General features: G+C 36.5%; 1 protein-coding gene across 1 annotated transcript in view; it reads left to right on the plus strand.

The window, feature by feature from the left end:
• Window positions 1–19230, plus strand: part of ATXN10 (ataxin 10) — a gene marked incomplete at its 5' end in the record, with an annotated part of 103964 nt that extends 84734 nt beyond the window's left edge. Inside the window, 2 exons of the mRNA XM_042469656.1 lie at window positions 5808–5871; window positions 16307–19230. Coding sequence (XP_042325590.1) covers window positions 5808–5871; window positions 16307–16497 — 255 coding nt within the window. The remainder of the gene's footprint in view (window positions 1–5807; window positions 5872–16306) is intronic.
• Window positions 19231–19657: the final 427 nt, after the last annotated feature.

Consider the following 19657-nt stretch of genomic DNA (forward strand, 5'->3'; position numbering starts at 1 on the left):
ACACAAGTTATTGAAGTAATTGAAACGAAAATGTAGCCCATCCATTTTCATTTTTTCTGTAGGAAAGGTTACAGTTTAGCTGTCAGATGAGAGATATTTTCAGCAATGACACTGCATATGGTTTTCGGTGGATCACTTGTGGAAACTGTAATCATAATTGCAATAGGATGTAGGGTGTGGACATTCTGGGAAGCTGCCACTACTTGGGTGGTTGTGGTGTTCAGATCTCTGCTTCAGTCTGCAAAGGAACCTTGGGAATTGCAGTCTCAGCATGTGATGGAGTTCTGTCTTTGACATAAGTAATCAGTATAAACAGTATGACCTACTATTATATATATATTCTTTATGAAGACTTCAATTTCTGCCATCTCAATTCTATTTTAAGCCATTTAAAAGTTCTAAATTATTAATAACGAAAGGTCACCTGAATCTGGCTTGTGCTAATCAAGAATAAAGTATGCAAAGGGGTCTGGTAACACGATTGAGACTAACTGAGTGAAAGACATTGAAGCATAATATCCTTTTGCATTCTGATATTCCAGACTAATATGACTGTGTCTTAAAAGTGTGGATATTATCTTTAAAGATGAATATAGACCAATTCCTTTAGTAATTTTTTAATAATTATGATTGAGCTTTTCTATGTAGCATCTTTTCTTGATCTCAATACAAGAAATATTATGTATGAAGTTGGTCTTAGTAACAGTCCCATACAGGTTAAGCATCATATAACCCTGCCTGGTGGTAGTTTATAATCTCTAAGAAACAACTCCAACTATGTTAAGAGTCAGTTTCTGGCTATTAGGTATTATAGTATTCCGAAACTTATGGACTCAGAATTAGCAGAATGAGTTACTTAGGGCTGTGGGTATGCATGTCTTACAGTTTAGAAAGATTTCAAGGATCAAAGTGTAAAGTTTTGGTCCCTTTGGTTTAGCAGGTGATCTAAAGTGTTTGGATTTACCAGGTTAGGAACCTGGTCTTCTTCTCTTGCTTGATGAATAAAACTATTATCTTTTGCCTACTGCATTTCAGGCTCCTTTCTCTAGCAACTAACATGAATGTTATAAGACAGGGTCTTACACCCTGTGTTTAGATTTTAGTTAGGCCATTTGCCAGCCCAGGCTTTGGCAACAGCTTCAGAAGGAATGCACTATCTCCACCCTAGATTTCTGAAACTCTTAAGCTATGGTAATGCTTGTTTTATGTATCTCAGTATGATGTGCAGCAGTCCTCTTTGAAAATTTAGTACCGGTTTTGGAGAGGTTATTTTTTTAATCAAGGTCATCTCTCTCTCTCTCTCTCTCTCTCTCTCTCTCTCTCTCTCTCAGAAAGAGAAACTAATACATGAAAGTTTTCCTCCTGCATCCCACATCCATAGTCTCAAGGCTGGTCAAGCTTCACCTGAGTGACCAGGCAAAGACCATTCTTTTACAGTACTGATATTTCAATCATCTTGGTCCTAAGCCATATAGTAGATGGAATGCTGGAATTAGAACATGGAGAACTTCCTCAGTGGAACCTAGGGTTTGAACAGACAAACCAAAATAAAACTGCTTTGGGTCACTTTGGAGGTATGCTGTTTAAGTGACACACACATCTTAAGAGGCTAGAAGCTGCGCCAAAGCTGTGCTCTAGTCAGTTGCTTCTCCATGTTGTCCATGACTGAGAGGGAGTGCTGCAGACATCATTTCCCAGCCCTCCAATGTTATTTATTTATTTAAAGCATTTATATCCCATTCTTCAGCCTCAAGGGCTATCAGAGCGGCTTACAGAGCACTAATTTGACAGCTCTCTGCCCTCAGTCTTGCAGTCTAAAAGTACATGACATAAAAGTAGGAGGGAATGGCAGTGGGAAAGGAGACCAAGTCCAGCAGATACTGCTGGTTCTTCTCTCCCTCCAAGGCCAGGACGGTGGCAGTTGGAATGGAGGGAGGGTCCTTCATCTGCTTTTAGGTCTAGGCATGGTGGAGCTGTGCCTGCCTCTTCTTCTCTCCCTTCAAGACCAGGATGGTAGCAGTTAAGATGAAGGGAGGGTCTTAATCTGCAGCATCTTGAAAACGCCTGGCTGGGATATATCTTGGCTGAAAAGGTAGGGGTTTTTTTGGGGGGGGGTAGCATTGTCAGATGTAGCTATGATGCCATCACGGTTATTTCCGATGATGCAGAATCTTGGCCACAAATTATTGACATGGAAGTATAAACCGCTTTTCTATATCATGTGGCATATGCTTGTATGACACTAGTAAAATTGTGTCAGTGAGTAGTCATTTTATCAGATAGGCACATAAATCAAATGCCCAAGGGCACAGGCAAAAGACCCATGATGCAGAAAACCTGGTCTGGGCAGTGTCCAGATTTGAGACTAACAGGGAACCTTATGTACTCTGAACAGAAGAAAAGCAGAATGTATACATAATATTTTGCAGGAGGAAAGAAAGGTTATACTAGCAGGAGGTAACCAATTTATCCCTTATGTGTTTATATTGAAATGTCATGTTTAAAGATTTCATAGTTCCAGGAGTATAATATAATCCATAGAAATCAGTAGTGGTAACGATTTTAGTTCTGGTTTGAATTGGTGGGCATGGGACTCCCTGATGTGGCTGGGAGGGATCTTTCTTCCTTATGCCATCCATCTCCTTGGGGAAGTGTATGTCACATCAGAGCCTTTGCCATTCCAGAATACATTCTGGGGGAAAGAACCTCTGTCCACAAGTATTTCAGCAGATTTTCAGGATGTGGTGGCTTCCAATAATAGACTTGTTTGCCACAACCTCAGTTGTATCTATTATAAGCCAAAGTGCCTATATCCTAGATTCAAATCTATAAATGGTTGAACATAAATTATTCCTTTCTTTGGATTAGATGAGAATCAGCACCTTACTTTCATGTGGGAGTCACAGCAAACATATAAACTGTATCTTCCTGACTGTATCTACAATCTATAGGCTTAAGGTAAAGGTACTTTGGCTTGTTAGAGGTCTACGCTGGTTCAAGTGGTATGCAAGACCATTTATGATCATTATCACTGACTGTCTAGATAATCCTTTATTTATAGCTGTAGAGGATTTGCTTATGCAGGATATTCATATTCCAAGGGAGAGAGAGATACCAAAACTCTTTTGAATGGTGTTGTTTTGGAAAACTCATTTAAGTGACTTGTAAAGACTATTTGTCAATAGTTGCATGCATATACATGTAGACAACTAGATAGAAAGATTACCACTGTCTTGTTACTTAGAAAAACTCTAATAAAAAAACAAATCTATTTTTAAAGTGACGAAGACATTGTAATGCCCATGCCCTACCAGGTGCTGTAGGCTCTATTTCAGAGGAAGTAACTGGCAAAACAAACTTTGAGTATTCCTTGCCTCAGGCACATACACATACACAGTGAAATATATTAAATTCTTTTTCATTAAATTCAGATGCTTCTGAAGAAATCGTTATCCTTGCAGCATATTCTCAATGGCACCATTTATGGTACTTTATGAAATGTAAATGTATTTCATGCTAAAAGATATATAAGAGTGTAGCACTTTTGAAATTAAATGAAAGAAAGGGGCAAAACGGACGACCCTGAAGGGGTGGTGTGATGCCACCCCTGAGAGAGTCGCACACTTCGGCCCCAGTCCGGCCAACCTCCAACCCAAATAGGAGCGGGAAAAGTCCTTTCCTATTTGGGGCAGAAAAAAGGAGCCTTCACCATGCCCATGAATGCCATGCCCCCATGTCACCCAGAAGCCAGCCGATGTGTAATTTCTGGTGCAGCTTCTGGACGACTCGGGGGCATGGCGTGGCAATGCCATGCCCCCCCGCCAGCATAGAGCTGGACTTTCGGGGCCGTCTGTTTTGCCCCAAAGTTAGTTCAGAGATTTCAGGGGAGATTTCATATCATCTCTCATCCCCTGCCCAGTTCCCACATGGTTCAGTCCATCTGCTCCTTTTTGGTTTGGTACTATAGCTGACGTTTCCCTGCTTAGAAGTACTCTTTAACTGTGCAAAGTCTAATAGCATTACTAGCCCATATTACTACTGGTGCAGGCAGTCCTCAGACTGTTTTGCATTTGGTCCTGTGGGGGCTGAAGTGAAACTGGCTGGAAGTTAATTCTTCTATACTAGTTTGGTGGAAGAAATAAATATGAAGACTGGGTACAATAGCCCTCCTCTTCCCATACAGTTTTGACTTCTCAGGAAAAATGTCCATGTATTTATTTTCAAAGCTAGTCCCACCTATGGTAGGCCAAATTAAATCCCATTGGTTCAGTGGCTGTACTCTAGTTGGTACTAGCAATTGGATTTAACATGGCAATGCTAGCTTTATTTTTCAAAGTAAAGATGGCATTATGAGCATAGCAGGCTATGCATAGAATCTTCAGGCATGTGAAGTGCAGATAGTCCTTAATGTGCTCTTTTTCCATCGTCACTGAGCTCTGCATCTGAAATTGACTTAGTTGTATACCTTCTGGAATGAAAACTGTCTGAATCAGTAATTACTATGTCAAAAAGAGAGCTTAAGCCAGGAGCTGGCATGCCTGGACATATCCAAATATTTAAAACAAATGCATACTATAATTTATCTTTTTGTTGGAGGGTGGTTTAGCTGCTGTATTGTGATGTGTTTGTAGTTATTTGTAAATTGGGGTTTAGTTGTGCATTCATTAAGACTGTTTTGGTTACAGCGTCCTTGGTACATATGAAATCAATAGTTTGCTGAGGGGGGGGGGGGGGGAAAAACCATAAGGTATACAGAGAACAGTATTTGACAGCTGAAACTGTATAAACTGGGACATATTGTGGTTAGTGCCACCCCTTTTTTCCAACTATGCTCTATCTTGTGTTTAGCAGCTGCAGGATTGGTTCTTTGGACGAGAACAAGAAAGTTAGGTGTTCACTTGCACTGATATGAGGATGCTTGTGCAAATGCAGAACTTGAGTTTCTTTAACGGTCCTAGTTGAATTTACAATATAGATCCTTCTTCTTAAACATAGTATGCCCGTGGTTTCAACCATAGATATTGTACATACCATATCATCTCATAAATAGTTTATATGAGGAAAAATGGTTTCTGGTTATATAAATATTGTCCATGCAAATAGCCATGTATTTATGTGTCTTCCACGTGACTATAATAGTGTTAAACATACCTATTTTTTAAAATTTTGCTTAAGCATTTCAAACTAAAATCAGCTATTGTCATTCTTACATATATAACCTGTTAAACTCTGCTTTGTGTACTTAATGCTATATGTATTATTCCATATATAATACATGTAGTAACATTTGTATGGCCCAGTACATTGATCCAATCATGGTTTGTTGTTTTAAGCCCTATTTAAGACCATGGATGTACAGGAAAAAAATCAGGTTTTAAATGAATGATTTTGGAGTTTTATTATTTTTATTGCTTTATTTTCTTTCTTTTTTTAGCTACTGTTTTTATTGCGTCTGGTTTAAATAGAAAGGGATTTTAAAAAAAGATTCTGAAATAACTAACTAAAAAATAACCATAAAGCAATTTGCCTGAAAGGAGTCACCAGTCTTATTTTCATCTTTCAAGGAGAAGCAGGCAGGTTGTTCATTTACACTGCAAATGTGACACTTAACTGTGGTTAATGCAATGCACCACGACCTGCAAACTCACTTCAAACCAGGAGCTTCACAACCTTTTTTTGGGGGGGGGGCGGGGGGCACTAATAAACATTATTCCTGAATGTTTATGTCTGGTCAAAGTACAGATATATTTGTTTGCAGTTTAATTTATTTACCCACTAACAAAGAAAAATGTTTCCTTTTCTTACAGGTTTATGAATTAGATGGCATCCCGTTGATCTTGGATAATTGTAGTATTGATGGCAATAATCCTTGTATCCTTTAATAGTGTTCCAATCCTGAAAATGACATTTGGCTCTTATAATGCAATTTGGGGTGAGGATGGGTTTGTATATGCAAATACTCTAGAAGTAATGATTTTCGTATCCTTTGAAAAAAGTATTTAAAGTAATTGAGGAAGATTAATGTCTTTAATTCATTGAGGAATGTTAGAAATTTCTCTGCATACTGACCTGTACTGTCAGAGTTGCCTACTGATTCCAGTATTCTGGTACACTTATTTGTTAACAATTTATTGCCAATTCTAAACTATATTTTGTACTTTCTACTGGTTGTTTTAGGAAACAACTTCAGCCAGAGAATGGTTATTGCCATTTTGATTTTCATTTCATTCAGAAAGGAGTCCTTACATTTTGCATTTTGAACCAAATTTATAAAAAGAAAGTGGAGTAGGCAGCTCATGGCCCTCTAGATTTTGTGAGACTGAAGCCTCTGTGAAACCTCATAATTGACTCTTCTAGCTGGGGCTGGTGGGAACTGTAGTCCAATTGTATCTTAATGCCCACAAGTATCCCCTCCCTGGCTGCAAAACCTGTGTTGTTTGTTCATTTGATATTTTCCCCTGGACTGTATTTTGTAATGGCACACTAGGGCTGGGGAAAACACAAAACATCGATGTTGTTTTTCTTCCTTTTTTCTTTCTCAAAGCAAATCTCAAAATGTATTTGGCTGAGATTTAAATCTCTTAACTTTATGCTAAGATGGCTTTTATTAGTGCTTCTTTTGAAGGGTAGTAATCAAGTGGAGAAACTACATCTTTTTGGACAGTCTTAAAACAAATGGGGATGATTGAACTTCATTATGTCTTTTTGCTGAATATCCCAGATTCATTGTTGTCATTTTAAATTATGATTACTAATGGAATCTAACCAAACTTGGTCATTGTAGCTAGTACTGAACCTTTTGCTTCAGCTGACATTTGATCAGTCAACTGAAATAAACAGGTAGTGCATTACTAAGCAGCTCATCCATTTTACATATTTATTAAATTTGACCAGTGGAAAAATATCATCTCACAAAATATCATCTCACAAATATTCTGAGGAAAGATCAATAGAAGCTTCATTTGTTAGGACTGGTGAAGAAACTCCTGTAGAAATGCCACAAAGTAAAAAGACTAATAGTTGAGAAACCTTTTATTGCAAAACAACAAATGCACCCTAGAGCCTAGTGATAGAAAAGTTATACTTTGCCCTTTAGCCAAAAAGGCTTCCATACCAGTTTGTAAAACATTACGTTCTTGACCTCTAGATTGCGATTTATCACAAAACACAATTAAGGCAAGGAAAGGGATGGGAAACATTAAATGCAGCATCAGTTAGGTCCAAGTCTTATGGAGATATGGGAAAGCAAATAATTGTACCACCTAGAATACAGTGTTGTCTGGTTTTGGAAGTTAAGCCTGGTTAGCACTTAAATGGGTGACAATTAGAGAATACTAGGGCTCTCCAGGCAGGGCTGCCTGACACCCTGGAGAGCTGCTGGCAGTCAGAGTTAACAGTACTGAGTAGATGGCCACTTCCTGTGTTCCTAGCCACGTTAGTCTCTTGCAGCATAAAAAGGAGACGGGAAGGGAGAGAAATGTGGCAGCTAGACTGTTTTTGCTTAAGACTAACTTTTTGTTTTTGTTGTTTTTTGCATGAGCTTTTTGCATGAGCTTCTTTTGATTCAGTACCACTTAGCACTGCATTCAAAGAAGTGGGTTTATATCCACCAAAGCTCATGCAAAAAATGCTCCCATATTTCTTTTTTCTCCACCTTCTTCCTTCCCTTTTATGCTATATTTCTACGTTACTTTTAAAAATGATTGATTATAATGGTAAGGAATCCAAGGAGCTTTGGAACTTAACTATTTTTAAAAACTAACTTTTCACGGAGTTGGGAGTGTTAGCTTCCTATTCTCCTGTTCTCCTCCAACCACACAGGTAAGGGCAGGGCCAGGAGCCAATGGAGTGATAAAGGAAGGTTAGCAGGGGTTATTATCGCCTCACCTATATTTTAAAGAGAAGCACTGAAGTACACTGTTAAAGAGAATGCAGCTTCCGTCAGAGTCTTTTTCCTAGTTTCCAATACCCTGCCACAATGAGTGGAGAGCATTGATAGGTGACACAACACTGCTTGGTGGATGTGCTGGTTTCGGTGAGCAGCACACTGGTAATGCCCAGATTACATATATTATATACATGTGCCGCAAAATGTAAAGAGACAGAAAGTGTGCTCTACTTAGATGTCATTGCAGTATTTATCTAATAAGAATTCCATTTCAGCAAAGTGTTTAGTTTAAAACGATGGTAAAATTTCAAATATAATGTTGATTTCTGGCAATTTAATTTGTGTTGTAGTGAGTTTATTCATTGCAATCTTTTTTACTTCCTGCTCTGATTCTTCTAGAAAGAAAAGCCTTTATTAAACAGTAACACAGAGCAGTCTTGGAATTATTTTAGAATAAGTGGCTTCAGGACTGCAGATAGAATGATTTTCTATAACTGCATTCAGTTCTTGAACACATGGTTTTGTGTTGGCTGGTAGCTAAAGCTTCTGATGATGATATGTCATTTAATGTTTGGCTGATGGAAATATGGAATTCTTTGATTCAAAAAACCTGTATTGCAAAGCTTCTGTGTTATGTTAACATCTATCTGGCAGTGCTCCCTGAAACCAAAATGCCCATAATTCTTGAAGAGAATAAAGCAGGACTGACTGCTGGGATGATCATGTAGCTGGCTACTTAGGAGGCAAAATTGGCAGCATTTGTGAAAAGAAAACCTGTGGTTTCTCTTTTGCTCTCTTATTGCAATAGTTGTTGTGGATCCACACATACTGAACTTTTTGTTTGGATAAAAAACTGAAAATATAAATATAAGCTAATTTTATATATACCCATTTGAAGAACATTTTCTATCATTATATTTAGTCTGACAGTCATCTCAGAGGTAAATTCAGAATACTTCTGACCTCATGGCAATGGTTAGTGTAATTGTGGTTTATGAAACCTCAGGTTAAATCTAGGAGAAATCAAGTTGCTATGGTCTACAACAATGGCAGTTTGTTTTGTGAGATGCCAGGAAAGAGTTTCTTGAGAAAACTAACCAGCATTTCTTATGTAAAAGTGCAGCCTAAGAGAGGCCACATACTTTGAAGCCAATCCATGCTGCTGAGGAGAGCAAAATCAGGGATATGATTAAGTTTTAAGGAGTGAACTATCACAGTTATTCAGTTTTGTGGCAGCTAATACAGTTAGCTTCAAGGTGATAAAATGCATGAGTTGGAAGAGCTGACTGTGCTGAAATAAAATAACTAAAAAAAACAACAACAAAAAAACCTGAAGGAAATACCACTTGGGTCTTCCTGTGGTAAAGTTGAACTCAAAGAAGCTTATACATAAAAGAGTTGGTGTGACGTGGTACATATCCACGATATAAACTGAGTCTTCCTTGAGAAAGGGAAGAGTAAAAACTACCTGGAATTGAAGCCATATTAAAGGTATATAATAATGAGCTAGCAAAATTCTTACACTGTATTCCAGAAAATCAACAGTTCTGATTGTTAGCTAGCCTCTGGGACTCATACATGGGTTAGGTGGAAGTGCATTTCTTAGTGTAAAATGTTTCTCAGCTATTTAAAAAACTGATCCATCAATGATTCTGCAACACATTCTCTGAGAATAGCAGTCATAGCAATATGGAGTTAGAACAGTATATACATACACCCAGCCAACTGATCTTTGTAAAAGCTTTTAAAAGAGTACAGTCATGTGAGCTATAGTCTGCAAATTTTATTTTACAGTTCAACAAATGTTCGCGAATAGTAAGACATGCTTAATGGACATTTAAATCACATATTTCTCCCTCAGCACAATGTATGACATACAGTGGGCTCTTCTTATCCTCTGGGGTTTGGTTCCAGGATCCTCTGTGGATACCAGAATCTGTGGATGCCCAAGTCCCATTAAAGTATAATAGTGTCTCTTATATAAAATGATAAAATCAAGGTTTGTTTTTTTGAATGTGTATTTTATTTAATATTTTCAAACCATTGATAGCTGGATCTGTGGATAAAGTATGCATGGATACAGAAGGCTGACTGTACAGTACTTTTAAGTTTTGTAAAATTTGAAAATGATTGAATGTGATTGTTTGATACCCATTGTTTTAATTCACTTGCAATTACAGGGAACTGATCTTACATGACAACTAGTATTCCTGAATTTGTATTCACATTTGCATAGGAAGATGCTTCCAATCATTTAATATGCCCCTGATGATGGTCATAATGTAAATAAAGGATAGCCAGCATGGCGTAGTGGTTTAAGTGTAGGGCTAAAACTCTGGAGATCATTGTTTGATTTTCCACTTGACCATGGAAATCCGCTGGATGACCTTGCCCAAGTCAGCCCCAGAAGATCCTGTGATGGGTCCACCTTAGGAGCACCATAAGTCGGAAATGATTTCAAGACACAAAACAACAACAAAAAGGAGGACATCTCATGACATATTCACCTTACTGGTACCTGGAGAAGTCATGTACTTGATCTCACTTCCAGGCTCAGTGTGTTGTCATATCAACTAGTATTAAAATACTAGTGCCAAATAGTCATGCATATCTAATTATGTTTAAGTGTGGCAGTTCAAATTATTATGCAATTGCAGCAGTAACAGCTGTTGACATTAATTTTTTTCCTTTTAAAATATAGAATTCTGGGCAGCTGAAATTGTTTAGGTTAACATCACTAGACAAAGAGAATGTATTGAAATAAAAATAGCTTTTAAATATCATAGGCATGAAATATAGATATGGAATGTTTTTGGTTTGACATTGTCCAAGAGTGTGATTTCCCCTTTCCATTTTTAAACCCAGATTTTTTTAGTTACATATAAATTATAGCTTTCTAATAAAAATATCAAATATATGGGCAGCTACTGTGGCAAGAATGTATGTACCCAGTTTTTGGTTTTAAACTAAGATTATAGGATTGGGTTTAGGGTCTACTTTTCTTTTATAAACCATGAACTGTAAATTTTCAAATTTATCAGACCTTCAAAACAAAAAGCCTGGTTATATCTAAAACTGCTTGGTCTTGGGACAGCTACTAGGAACAGTTCTAAATGTCACTAGGAAGCTTGCCTTCCTAGTTATATTTTTCCATTTCATTCTTTTATGCAACATTGCCCATAGGTGCCATTTTCCTTTTTAAATATATTCAGCCAGCCTGCATATTATCCAAGTTCATATAATGCAGTGTCACTTTCACACATCAAAAAATATGTTCTCTCTAGAAATTTTCTAGTTCATCTGGTGCAATTCTGTGGTATGCATCTGCTCAAGTGACTCCCCCTTTGTATTGGACCAAGCTGCACATTGTTATTTACAAAAAGACATGCTAAATAGCAACACCTTTATTCTGAAGGAACAGATGATACATAGGTCCCTTTTTAGTGCTGTATCCCTGATCTATTGAGATTCTGAATGATTCTCAGGATCAAGTTCTGTCATTCTTGCTGGCAATAATAATAATAATAATAATAATAATAATAATAATAATAATTTATTTATTTATAGCCCGCCCAATCACAAGGAATCCAGGCAGGTTACAACAGTAAAAATAAAGATAATAAAATAAAATACAATAAATAAATAAATAAAATACAATAAAATTAAAGAGAGCGAAGTGAGAACATTCACAGTTAGGCCTGATGGAAGTTGGACCTCTCTTTTTCATTCCCTCCCAGGTTTGATGATGATGTCATGGAGGGAGGGCTCTTCTTCTTGAGGCAAGGATTTTATTTTAATTAATTTTAATTTAATTCTTCTCATTAAATTATGCTTTGCAATACTGGATGATGGGTTATACTATACAAGTTGTAATACTGGGTCGAAAGAATGTTTCTCTTTCTTGAAGCTGCTTAATAAGCAGATGTGTGAAGGAAACTGAAAATTTGCTTTGAACTGCAAAGGCCAATTTGTTGCGAACATTTGGTACAGATTGGGAAGGAGAGATAGTCCTGGGAACAGGAATGTTTTGATTTGAAGATGAATGGTGGGCGAGTGTGTGAAAAGTTCAGTTGTTATGTGCTTTTAATATACAGTGGACCCTTGGTATCTGTTTGGTTTGGTTCCAGGACTCCCTGGGAATACTAAAATCCGTGGATACTCAAGACCCATTAAATACATTGGCGTTGTAAAATGATGTCCCTTATATGAAATGGCAAAATCGTGGTTTTAAAAAATATTTTCAAGCTGTGGGTGGTTGATTCCGTGAATTAAGAAATTGTGTACATGGCTGACTGTAACCAAAAGGTCCTCAGTTCCAATACTATCACTTTGCTGTGCACAACGTTGGTTTCCTGAATAAAACTTTCTCTTCTACTGAAGTTTGTGTGTCTGGGCTGAAGTTAGCCACTACAAGACAACTGATTGCTTCACTTAGCTTTCTTCCAGATGCTTTTTAACCCAGATTTGTTCATGGCTACCAGATCTTTAAGGGCAAATTTTCAATTTCAGTGGAAAACTTACTCTGATATAGATCAAGTGAACTTTGTGCTTGTCTTAAGGTATAGTTATTTTATGATCAACAAAGAAAGAAAAACTATTTTTCCTGAAGCCTTTCTAAAACATTGTTTAAGAGTAAATAAACTGCTTAATAACTTTAACATTAATAGGAAAGTACTAGAGCTGTACAGGACATGTGTGTGCAAACTAACCTGTAAGACAGAAACCCCTGAAACCAGTGGAACTTATTTCCAACTAAATATGTAAAAGATGTTTGCTGTAAGGTCCAATTGTAGTTAAAGGTGACATGAAACTAGACAGATATTTTAGCAAATATTCCCCATAGTTTTTTAGGGCAGAGGCAGCACTTTGCAGTAAAAAAATGGTTATTTTGTAACAAGATACACCGTAATGTAGTACTGGTTTTTGGTTTTAGGAATTTAAAGTAAACCTTCAAAAGTAAGGCTACTGGGATTGCTGTGCATTATTTTCTTTTGTATAGTTTGGCAACAAATGAATTCATGCTCCTGTTTGCTGTAACTATGGAAACTTTAGAAGCACTCTTTCTAAAGCTTGAGTATACAATAAAGTGCTTAAAGTGTTGGTCGGATTACGGACTTCAGAATATGCTCAATTTTCTATCTCTCTTTTGGAGAGGAACAAGAGGCTAATGTGAATATTAACTGGCAACTTGCTTTAATCTCCTGTGACACTCAAGTTTGTATAGGTCTGCATCTAGACATCTAGGAGTCTAAGGCTCTCAGTGTGTTAAGGACAATCATAAATATTTATGACTCTGAATGGGAAGAGCTGAAATACAAGGAGAAAAATGTGAACAAGCTACAACTCCCTAACTGGCAGTGTAGTGGTTACATAAAAAGAGAGAGTACATTGAGCAGATATAAACATGTGATGCTTTTTCACATATTTCATAGAATTGTATTTCTCTGTATTTATAGTATTGAATCATATTCTTCCAATGTGTACAGCAGTATATTTTAATAATAATTTGTTTTAGGATACCTCACCTTGCAAATATTTGAAGGTACTTCAGAGTTCTTTCTCCATTTTAGAGAATCAGTTCATGCAACCTAACACCCAAACATTACTCCATGTGATTGTTTTTGAAGGCAACATGGATATCAAGATTACATGGAAATATAATGTGAACTGCGATTATGACATTAGGGATGGATTTGATGACACCTGGGAAAGGACGATGTCAAGAGACTATTGGCATCCCAGTATAGTCTCTGGTAGGGGTGTAATCCTTGACTATTTCATCCTTGCATGAAAAGGACAAATAATTACAATATTTTTTCACCCTGCTGTGGGAGAAGACATGTACTGTATTCCTTTACAGTATTCTCCCTGTATTTGAATCTCCCAGAGTATTGAGAAATAATTTGCTCAAAAACTCATGTGTTTTTCTCTACATATTACTTCTTGTGCAACCCTGTGGGATCTTGAATTGTTGGTTTAATTCATAGCTGCCATCAAGTGAACTTTGACTTTTGGCAACCCTATGAATGAAAGACCTCCAAGTCATCCTGTCATCAACAGCCCTTCACAGGTCTGTAGCAGGCGCAAAACAAAATAAACAAGCTTCATTTATATACAGCTTCATACCGCCTAAGCAGTGTCTAAGCAATTTACAACTGTAAGCTAATTTCCCCCCAGCAATCTGGTTACTCATTTTAGCGACCTCGGAAGGATGCAAGCCTGAGTCAAGCTTGAGCCCTTTTGCTGGTCTTGAACTCGCAACCTTGTGGTTTTGAGTGAGTGGCTGCAGTACAGGCATTTAACCACTGCGCCACCAGGGCTCCTTGATTGACGCATTTAACCACTGCGCCACCAGGGCTCCTTGATTGACGCAAGGCTGTGGCTTCCTTGATTGAGTTTATCCACCTGAAATGTGGTCTTCCACATTTTTACTGCCTTTCACCATACCAAGCATTAGCTTTTCTAGTCATGTCTTCTCATGATATGTCCACAGTATTACAGTAGGGTTATTCAGGCTTGTTTTGCTCTAATTATTTGTCTTTTCAGTTCTCCAGGGTATCCACTGAACTCTTCTCCAGCACCTAGTCCTCTTTTGATTTCTTGACTGAAATCTCCATTCTGATTATAATGACTGAGCCAAACTATGGAAAATCTTGAACTGTTTTAGTTTCTTCATTGTCTAATGTTACATAAATTATCTGTGGTGAGATGAAAGGTTATCCTTTCATTCCTTTTATATAGTTCTTCAGTGTATTGTGTCCATTGGCTTTTTATTTCTACTTGTTCATGTACAGTAATGTGTTCCTCTGCTGTTCATATAACATCTCCACTCCTGATTTAAATTTCACTTTGATTTCTTGGAACTTCTGAAACAGATCTTATGTTCTTTGTTGTTGTTGTTGACATCTTTATTTTTCTACATTGATTATTATAGTAGTACTTCTTTGGAAGTGCTCTATGTATTTGGTTTGGGAGTGTTTTGGTAAATGTACAGTATAAATGAATGGTTGAGTATTCTCAAAGATCCGACATGAACTGAGTGTTTTATTATATTTAGAAAGGGTATGCAAAAAGCAATCTATGTTGACCAATATCTATTCCATAATTCCTACAGGCTTTGTAATAATTTTAGATGGCATTCTTGCTTCACCTAGACTCCAGACAGCTTCTCCTTTGCCTTCCAGACAAATAGCCATATTTAACCTAGCAAGAAAATATGAAGGCTATGAATAAATTATACTTAACTTTCTCCTGGATGTGAAGCTACATGTCACAGATAATTGGTGCCCTACAGGCACTCCGTTCTTGCATGGTGTGAGTCAGAATTCCTTGTCTGTTCTATAGGTGTATTGAGAGCAATTACATATTTGGGTCATAGCACCTTGGTTGTTGAATGGTTATAATGTAGTCCTCAGAAACATAGTTTTTCAATGATAATGGGAATTGTTAAACCTTGATCTAGTGTTTGTCGTAGAGTTTGCTTGAAGGGGGACCACCATGAAAGAAGAATAGATTGTTTCAGGCTGTTACTTGTTATTTTCTTAGAAAAAAAATTATCTTCCATTATAGGGATTTAAAACTTTAATTTTATTATAAAATTTACATTTTGTGGAAGTAGTACATCTCAAGGTGAAACTAAGTAACTTAAACATGAAATAAGCAATAAGTATAAATATAATTATACATAATATAATTTGTTGAAATAGAAAAAATATGCTGTTTAAACATTACAATAAAATTGATTATGTTCAGATTTTTAAAATATATATCTACATCTGTAATCCTATATATAAGGTGTAGAAATTATACAGCCATCGAGAAGTTGTTGAATCCTGTCATTTCATACTATTGGCAATTGTTGCTGAGGCTTCTGGAATTTAGAGTCCTATAACATCTGGAAGGTTGCATGATTCCCAACCATGCTATACACGCCTACATAGGAATCCTGATCCCTCTGAACTCAGTGGAGCATACCTTTTCAGTAGACATGAATAAGGTTGCTCTGTGCCTCTCCTTTCATAAATTAAACCTTCCATCTAAGTTCTAAAATGTTATCTGATTTCTGGAAATGGATCATTCTTGAATGAAACCACTTTTATTTTCTAATGATCCTATTTGTATGGTTAAGCATTTGATATCGATTGTAATTATCCACATGGTTGTGTGATCTTCATGCATTTTCAGTGTGAAAAGTTCAAAAAAGTAGTAAAAGAGCAGAATCATAATCTGTTTCTTTTCTAATATTTGAATTTACTTTCCCCCACAGTATAGTATTAAAGTGAATGGATTAAATTGTATTATTGAGATGACTTGTCTGTTAAAATTAACTGAAATACCAATATTTATTAATCTATTTCATATGCTATATATATTTTACATTAAAACAAACAGTAGAAATTCCTTAACTGTATTAAATAGTTGTAAGCCAATGGGCAATATACACAATCCGCAACCTCACTGAACGGAATGAGAGAAACCAGGAGCTCATTGCACAGATGAAGCAGCAAGGACTGGCCGACAATTCTGTTCTTGAAAGCATGGGAATGGAAGTTGAGCAGCATGGCCAGAAGCTAGTTTTGAAATCTGCCAGAAAGATGCCAGATCAATAAATAGTTAAAATGTCAAAGATGTTCACCTTCACATATGACATCAATATGCTACAGGTATAAAACTTTCAGCGTCATCAAAAATCTGTTTGTTGAAGTAATGTTATATTATGGTATCTTAGGGTGTCATTCAATGGAATCCAGGAGAGACTTTCACCAATGAAACAAAAAGGGAGACATTTTTTACTGGTTCTCTATTCTTCACACTTTGTTCATTTCTCCATTGAAATCTGCTCCAGTGGATTGGGAAAAGTGTGGCAGATGGTCTCCTCATTCTGCTGACAGGGTCTTCAGCCATTGAAAGAGCACTTTATCAGTGGAGTGGCACTGGTTCATACAGTCCCAAAACTAATTAAACCCCTTGACCCTTTCTGGATTTTATAAAAGTGGTAAGTGAACTGCGGATCCTAAATTCTAGATCTTTTACTGATAAATGTTTTAGAGATAATGAAGAGGAGAGGTTCTTGCTTGTGTGGTAATTCTCCATGTGATCCAGCATCCTAGAAAAATATAAATCTTGCTTGCATTGAAAGACTCTTTGTGAATAGGAACCTCTCTTCAGAAATGTTGCTTTCCACATAGGGAAAATGACAATGAAATGCAATTGGTTCAGTGTGATGAATGTGAAAGATGCAGTGATTAAGAAAACCTTGTTGGTAGCACCTCAACAGGACTTAATGTGTTTTCCTAATGCTACAACAAAAGATGCACATGTGGCCCCACTTCCTTCGAAGCTTCCTCCAGGTCTTATGTGTCTGACCCATATGCAAAAAGTTTTCCCTTGTATAAATACCTATCATTCCCTCCCATCCCACTTTTGGAAGGGGAAAACTTTGGAAGCAGAGATAAAGCATGAGTCAGGAATGATGTTTGGTGATAATATCCCTCTTCTAAAGGATAGCTGAAATGTGCCCTAATGTGTCTTAACCATTAGAAATCCTGCTCGTGTTGCTTATTGCACATTAAATGACACACTCAAACTCTGTATGTATATGTATTGTTAATACATTAAATAGCAACCTATACATATTCTGTCTCATATTCTTTTTCTATAATTTATTTTTAAAAAAACAAATTAAATACCAGCACTGGCATTATAGTGTTATATCGCTCTGTCCCGTCTCTCTTTCTGAAGAACATGGTGTTCGCTTGAATTTTTTTCATTCTCTTAGTAAATCATCTTATGTTTCTTTTCTTTTACTTATTTATTTATTTATTTTTCTTCTCGTGGCTTTCTCTAAACTCTTGAAAACTTAAGAGGTCGTTTCTCACTGTGATTAATTCTAGCCATTTCTTTTCATTCTCTGCCTTTCCAAAACATTGACAGAACTCATTTCCAATTAATTAATTCAAGAGAGACAGAAGAATGGAAGGATCTGCCTCACTATTTTGGATACTATTCTGTATTGTTGTTGAACTCTGCCACTCTGGAATGTGGCATGAATTGGATGGGTGGGAGAGAGACAGTGGTCAGTTAACTCCCTGTGCCCCAGATTGTCTGTCTTGGGATCAAAAACAAAAACCACAACAGATTTATTCCTGATTTCATTATATGCACACTTCAGTTGTCAAACCTAAGAACTTCTAAAACCAAATCTTATTTAAAATGAGATTATTCAATGCTACTACAGTTTCTTTGTGTTTGGCCTTATGGAGGAATAAACATCTAGCCAGGCACAATTACAGTGACAGACATATTTCAGCAAAACCATATCAAAAGTAAATATTATCTATCCCTCATCTATCTGTCACTCATCATCTATCACTGTTCAGCGTTTTGATAGATCAGTGAGGAGCTGGCTCAGTATTAGGTCAGCTATGAACCCTCTGAGGGCAGGAAAAAAATGCAAAGAAGCTTTGCATACAGCGTTAAAATTGTGTGCACTACGTTTAATGTACTATGAGCTTGCCTTTTTTCCCATTGTATCAGTACTTTCAAGTAAGGTTGGTTACTAGTGAAATATAACCATACCCATCAGAGAACAATGAGCAGCAACAAATACATGTAAATAAGTTCTGGTTTTGGTGCATTTTCCCATCTGTTGTAAATACATAATAGATCTTTATTTTGTCATTTGAATTCCAAAGGGGAATTTGCAAGTTTCACAGGAGAAAACGTACTGGTGACTCTATTGAGAGTGGCTGGCTTTCAGTTTGGTAGAATGGATTAATGATTTAAGCAAAACAGTTCCCCTGTCCTCCAGTGAAGTCTTCTATGGGGTGTGTTTTGCATGCTAGAGGGCATTAACTGGTGATTAAAATGTGTTTGAAAGGGGTAAAAAAAGTTGTTGGATCAAATCTTGTGGTAATCTTACTGGTTTTAAGAGTTTATAAATAAAATAAATCAATTTTCTTTTTTCCATTCTTTAAAAAAAGGTTGATCAGGATTTTAATGATAATGGGTGACTGTGTGTGTGTGTGTGCACGCACATATGTTTTAATTTGTGACAGGAAGGTATGAATAAACTCTGTAAATGAATTGCATGCTGTGCCTTTTAGTAGCTTTTGAATCATGGGGTCCAAGAGATATCTTCTCTCTAGCTCACTTGTGATGTCTCTTTTATTACATTTTATTACATACATCAATCCATAGTACATTAGCATTCCTAAAGCAAAAATGGCCAAAACATATATTTTTGATATGTACAGTATGTCCTGCCCCAATATTTCTTAATATATCCAAATGATTGTTTGTTTGTCAGAATGAATTCCGCTTTCATTTCAGTTGTTCTGCATGAATCTGTACTCTAAAAAACATTGTGAATGTACATGAAAATACATGCAAAATCAAACATTTGGATCAAAATAAATAGTCTGAATTCCATATCTGAATCAACATTTGAATTCCATAAAGTACAAGCAATTATATTTTAAGAGCTGTTCAAAGTTCTGAAAGACATACAATTTTAGTTAATCATGGAGAACAGAAATCTTCCCCCATATGTTGCTTCACATTATATACAATGATATTCAGTTGCATTAATAATTAAATGATAATAACTAGGCACTAAACTGGCATTACCTGTGTATTTTGCTATAATAGTTTCCAATTTACAAATTGTAAGAGTTCATCCTGCTATATAATAAAATAATAATAATACTTCACAATAATAAAACTTTGAATTATACCCCACTTTTTGTTAAAACAATAGAGAAAAGACCT

This window comes from Sceloporus undulatus, chromosome 5 (assembly GCF_019175285.1).
Source record: "Sceloporus undulatus isolate JIND9_A2432 ecotype Alabama chromosome 5, SceUnd_v1.1, whole genome shotgun sequence".
NCBI classification, from domain to species: domain Eukaryota; kingdom Metazoa; phylum Chordata; class Lepidosauria; order Squamata; family Phrynosomatidae; genus Sceloporus; species Sceloporus undulatus.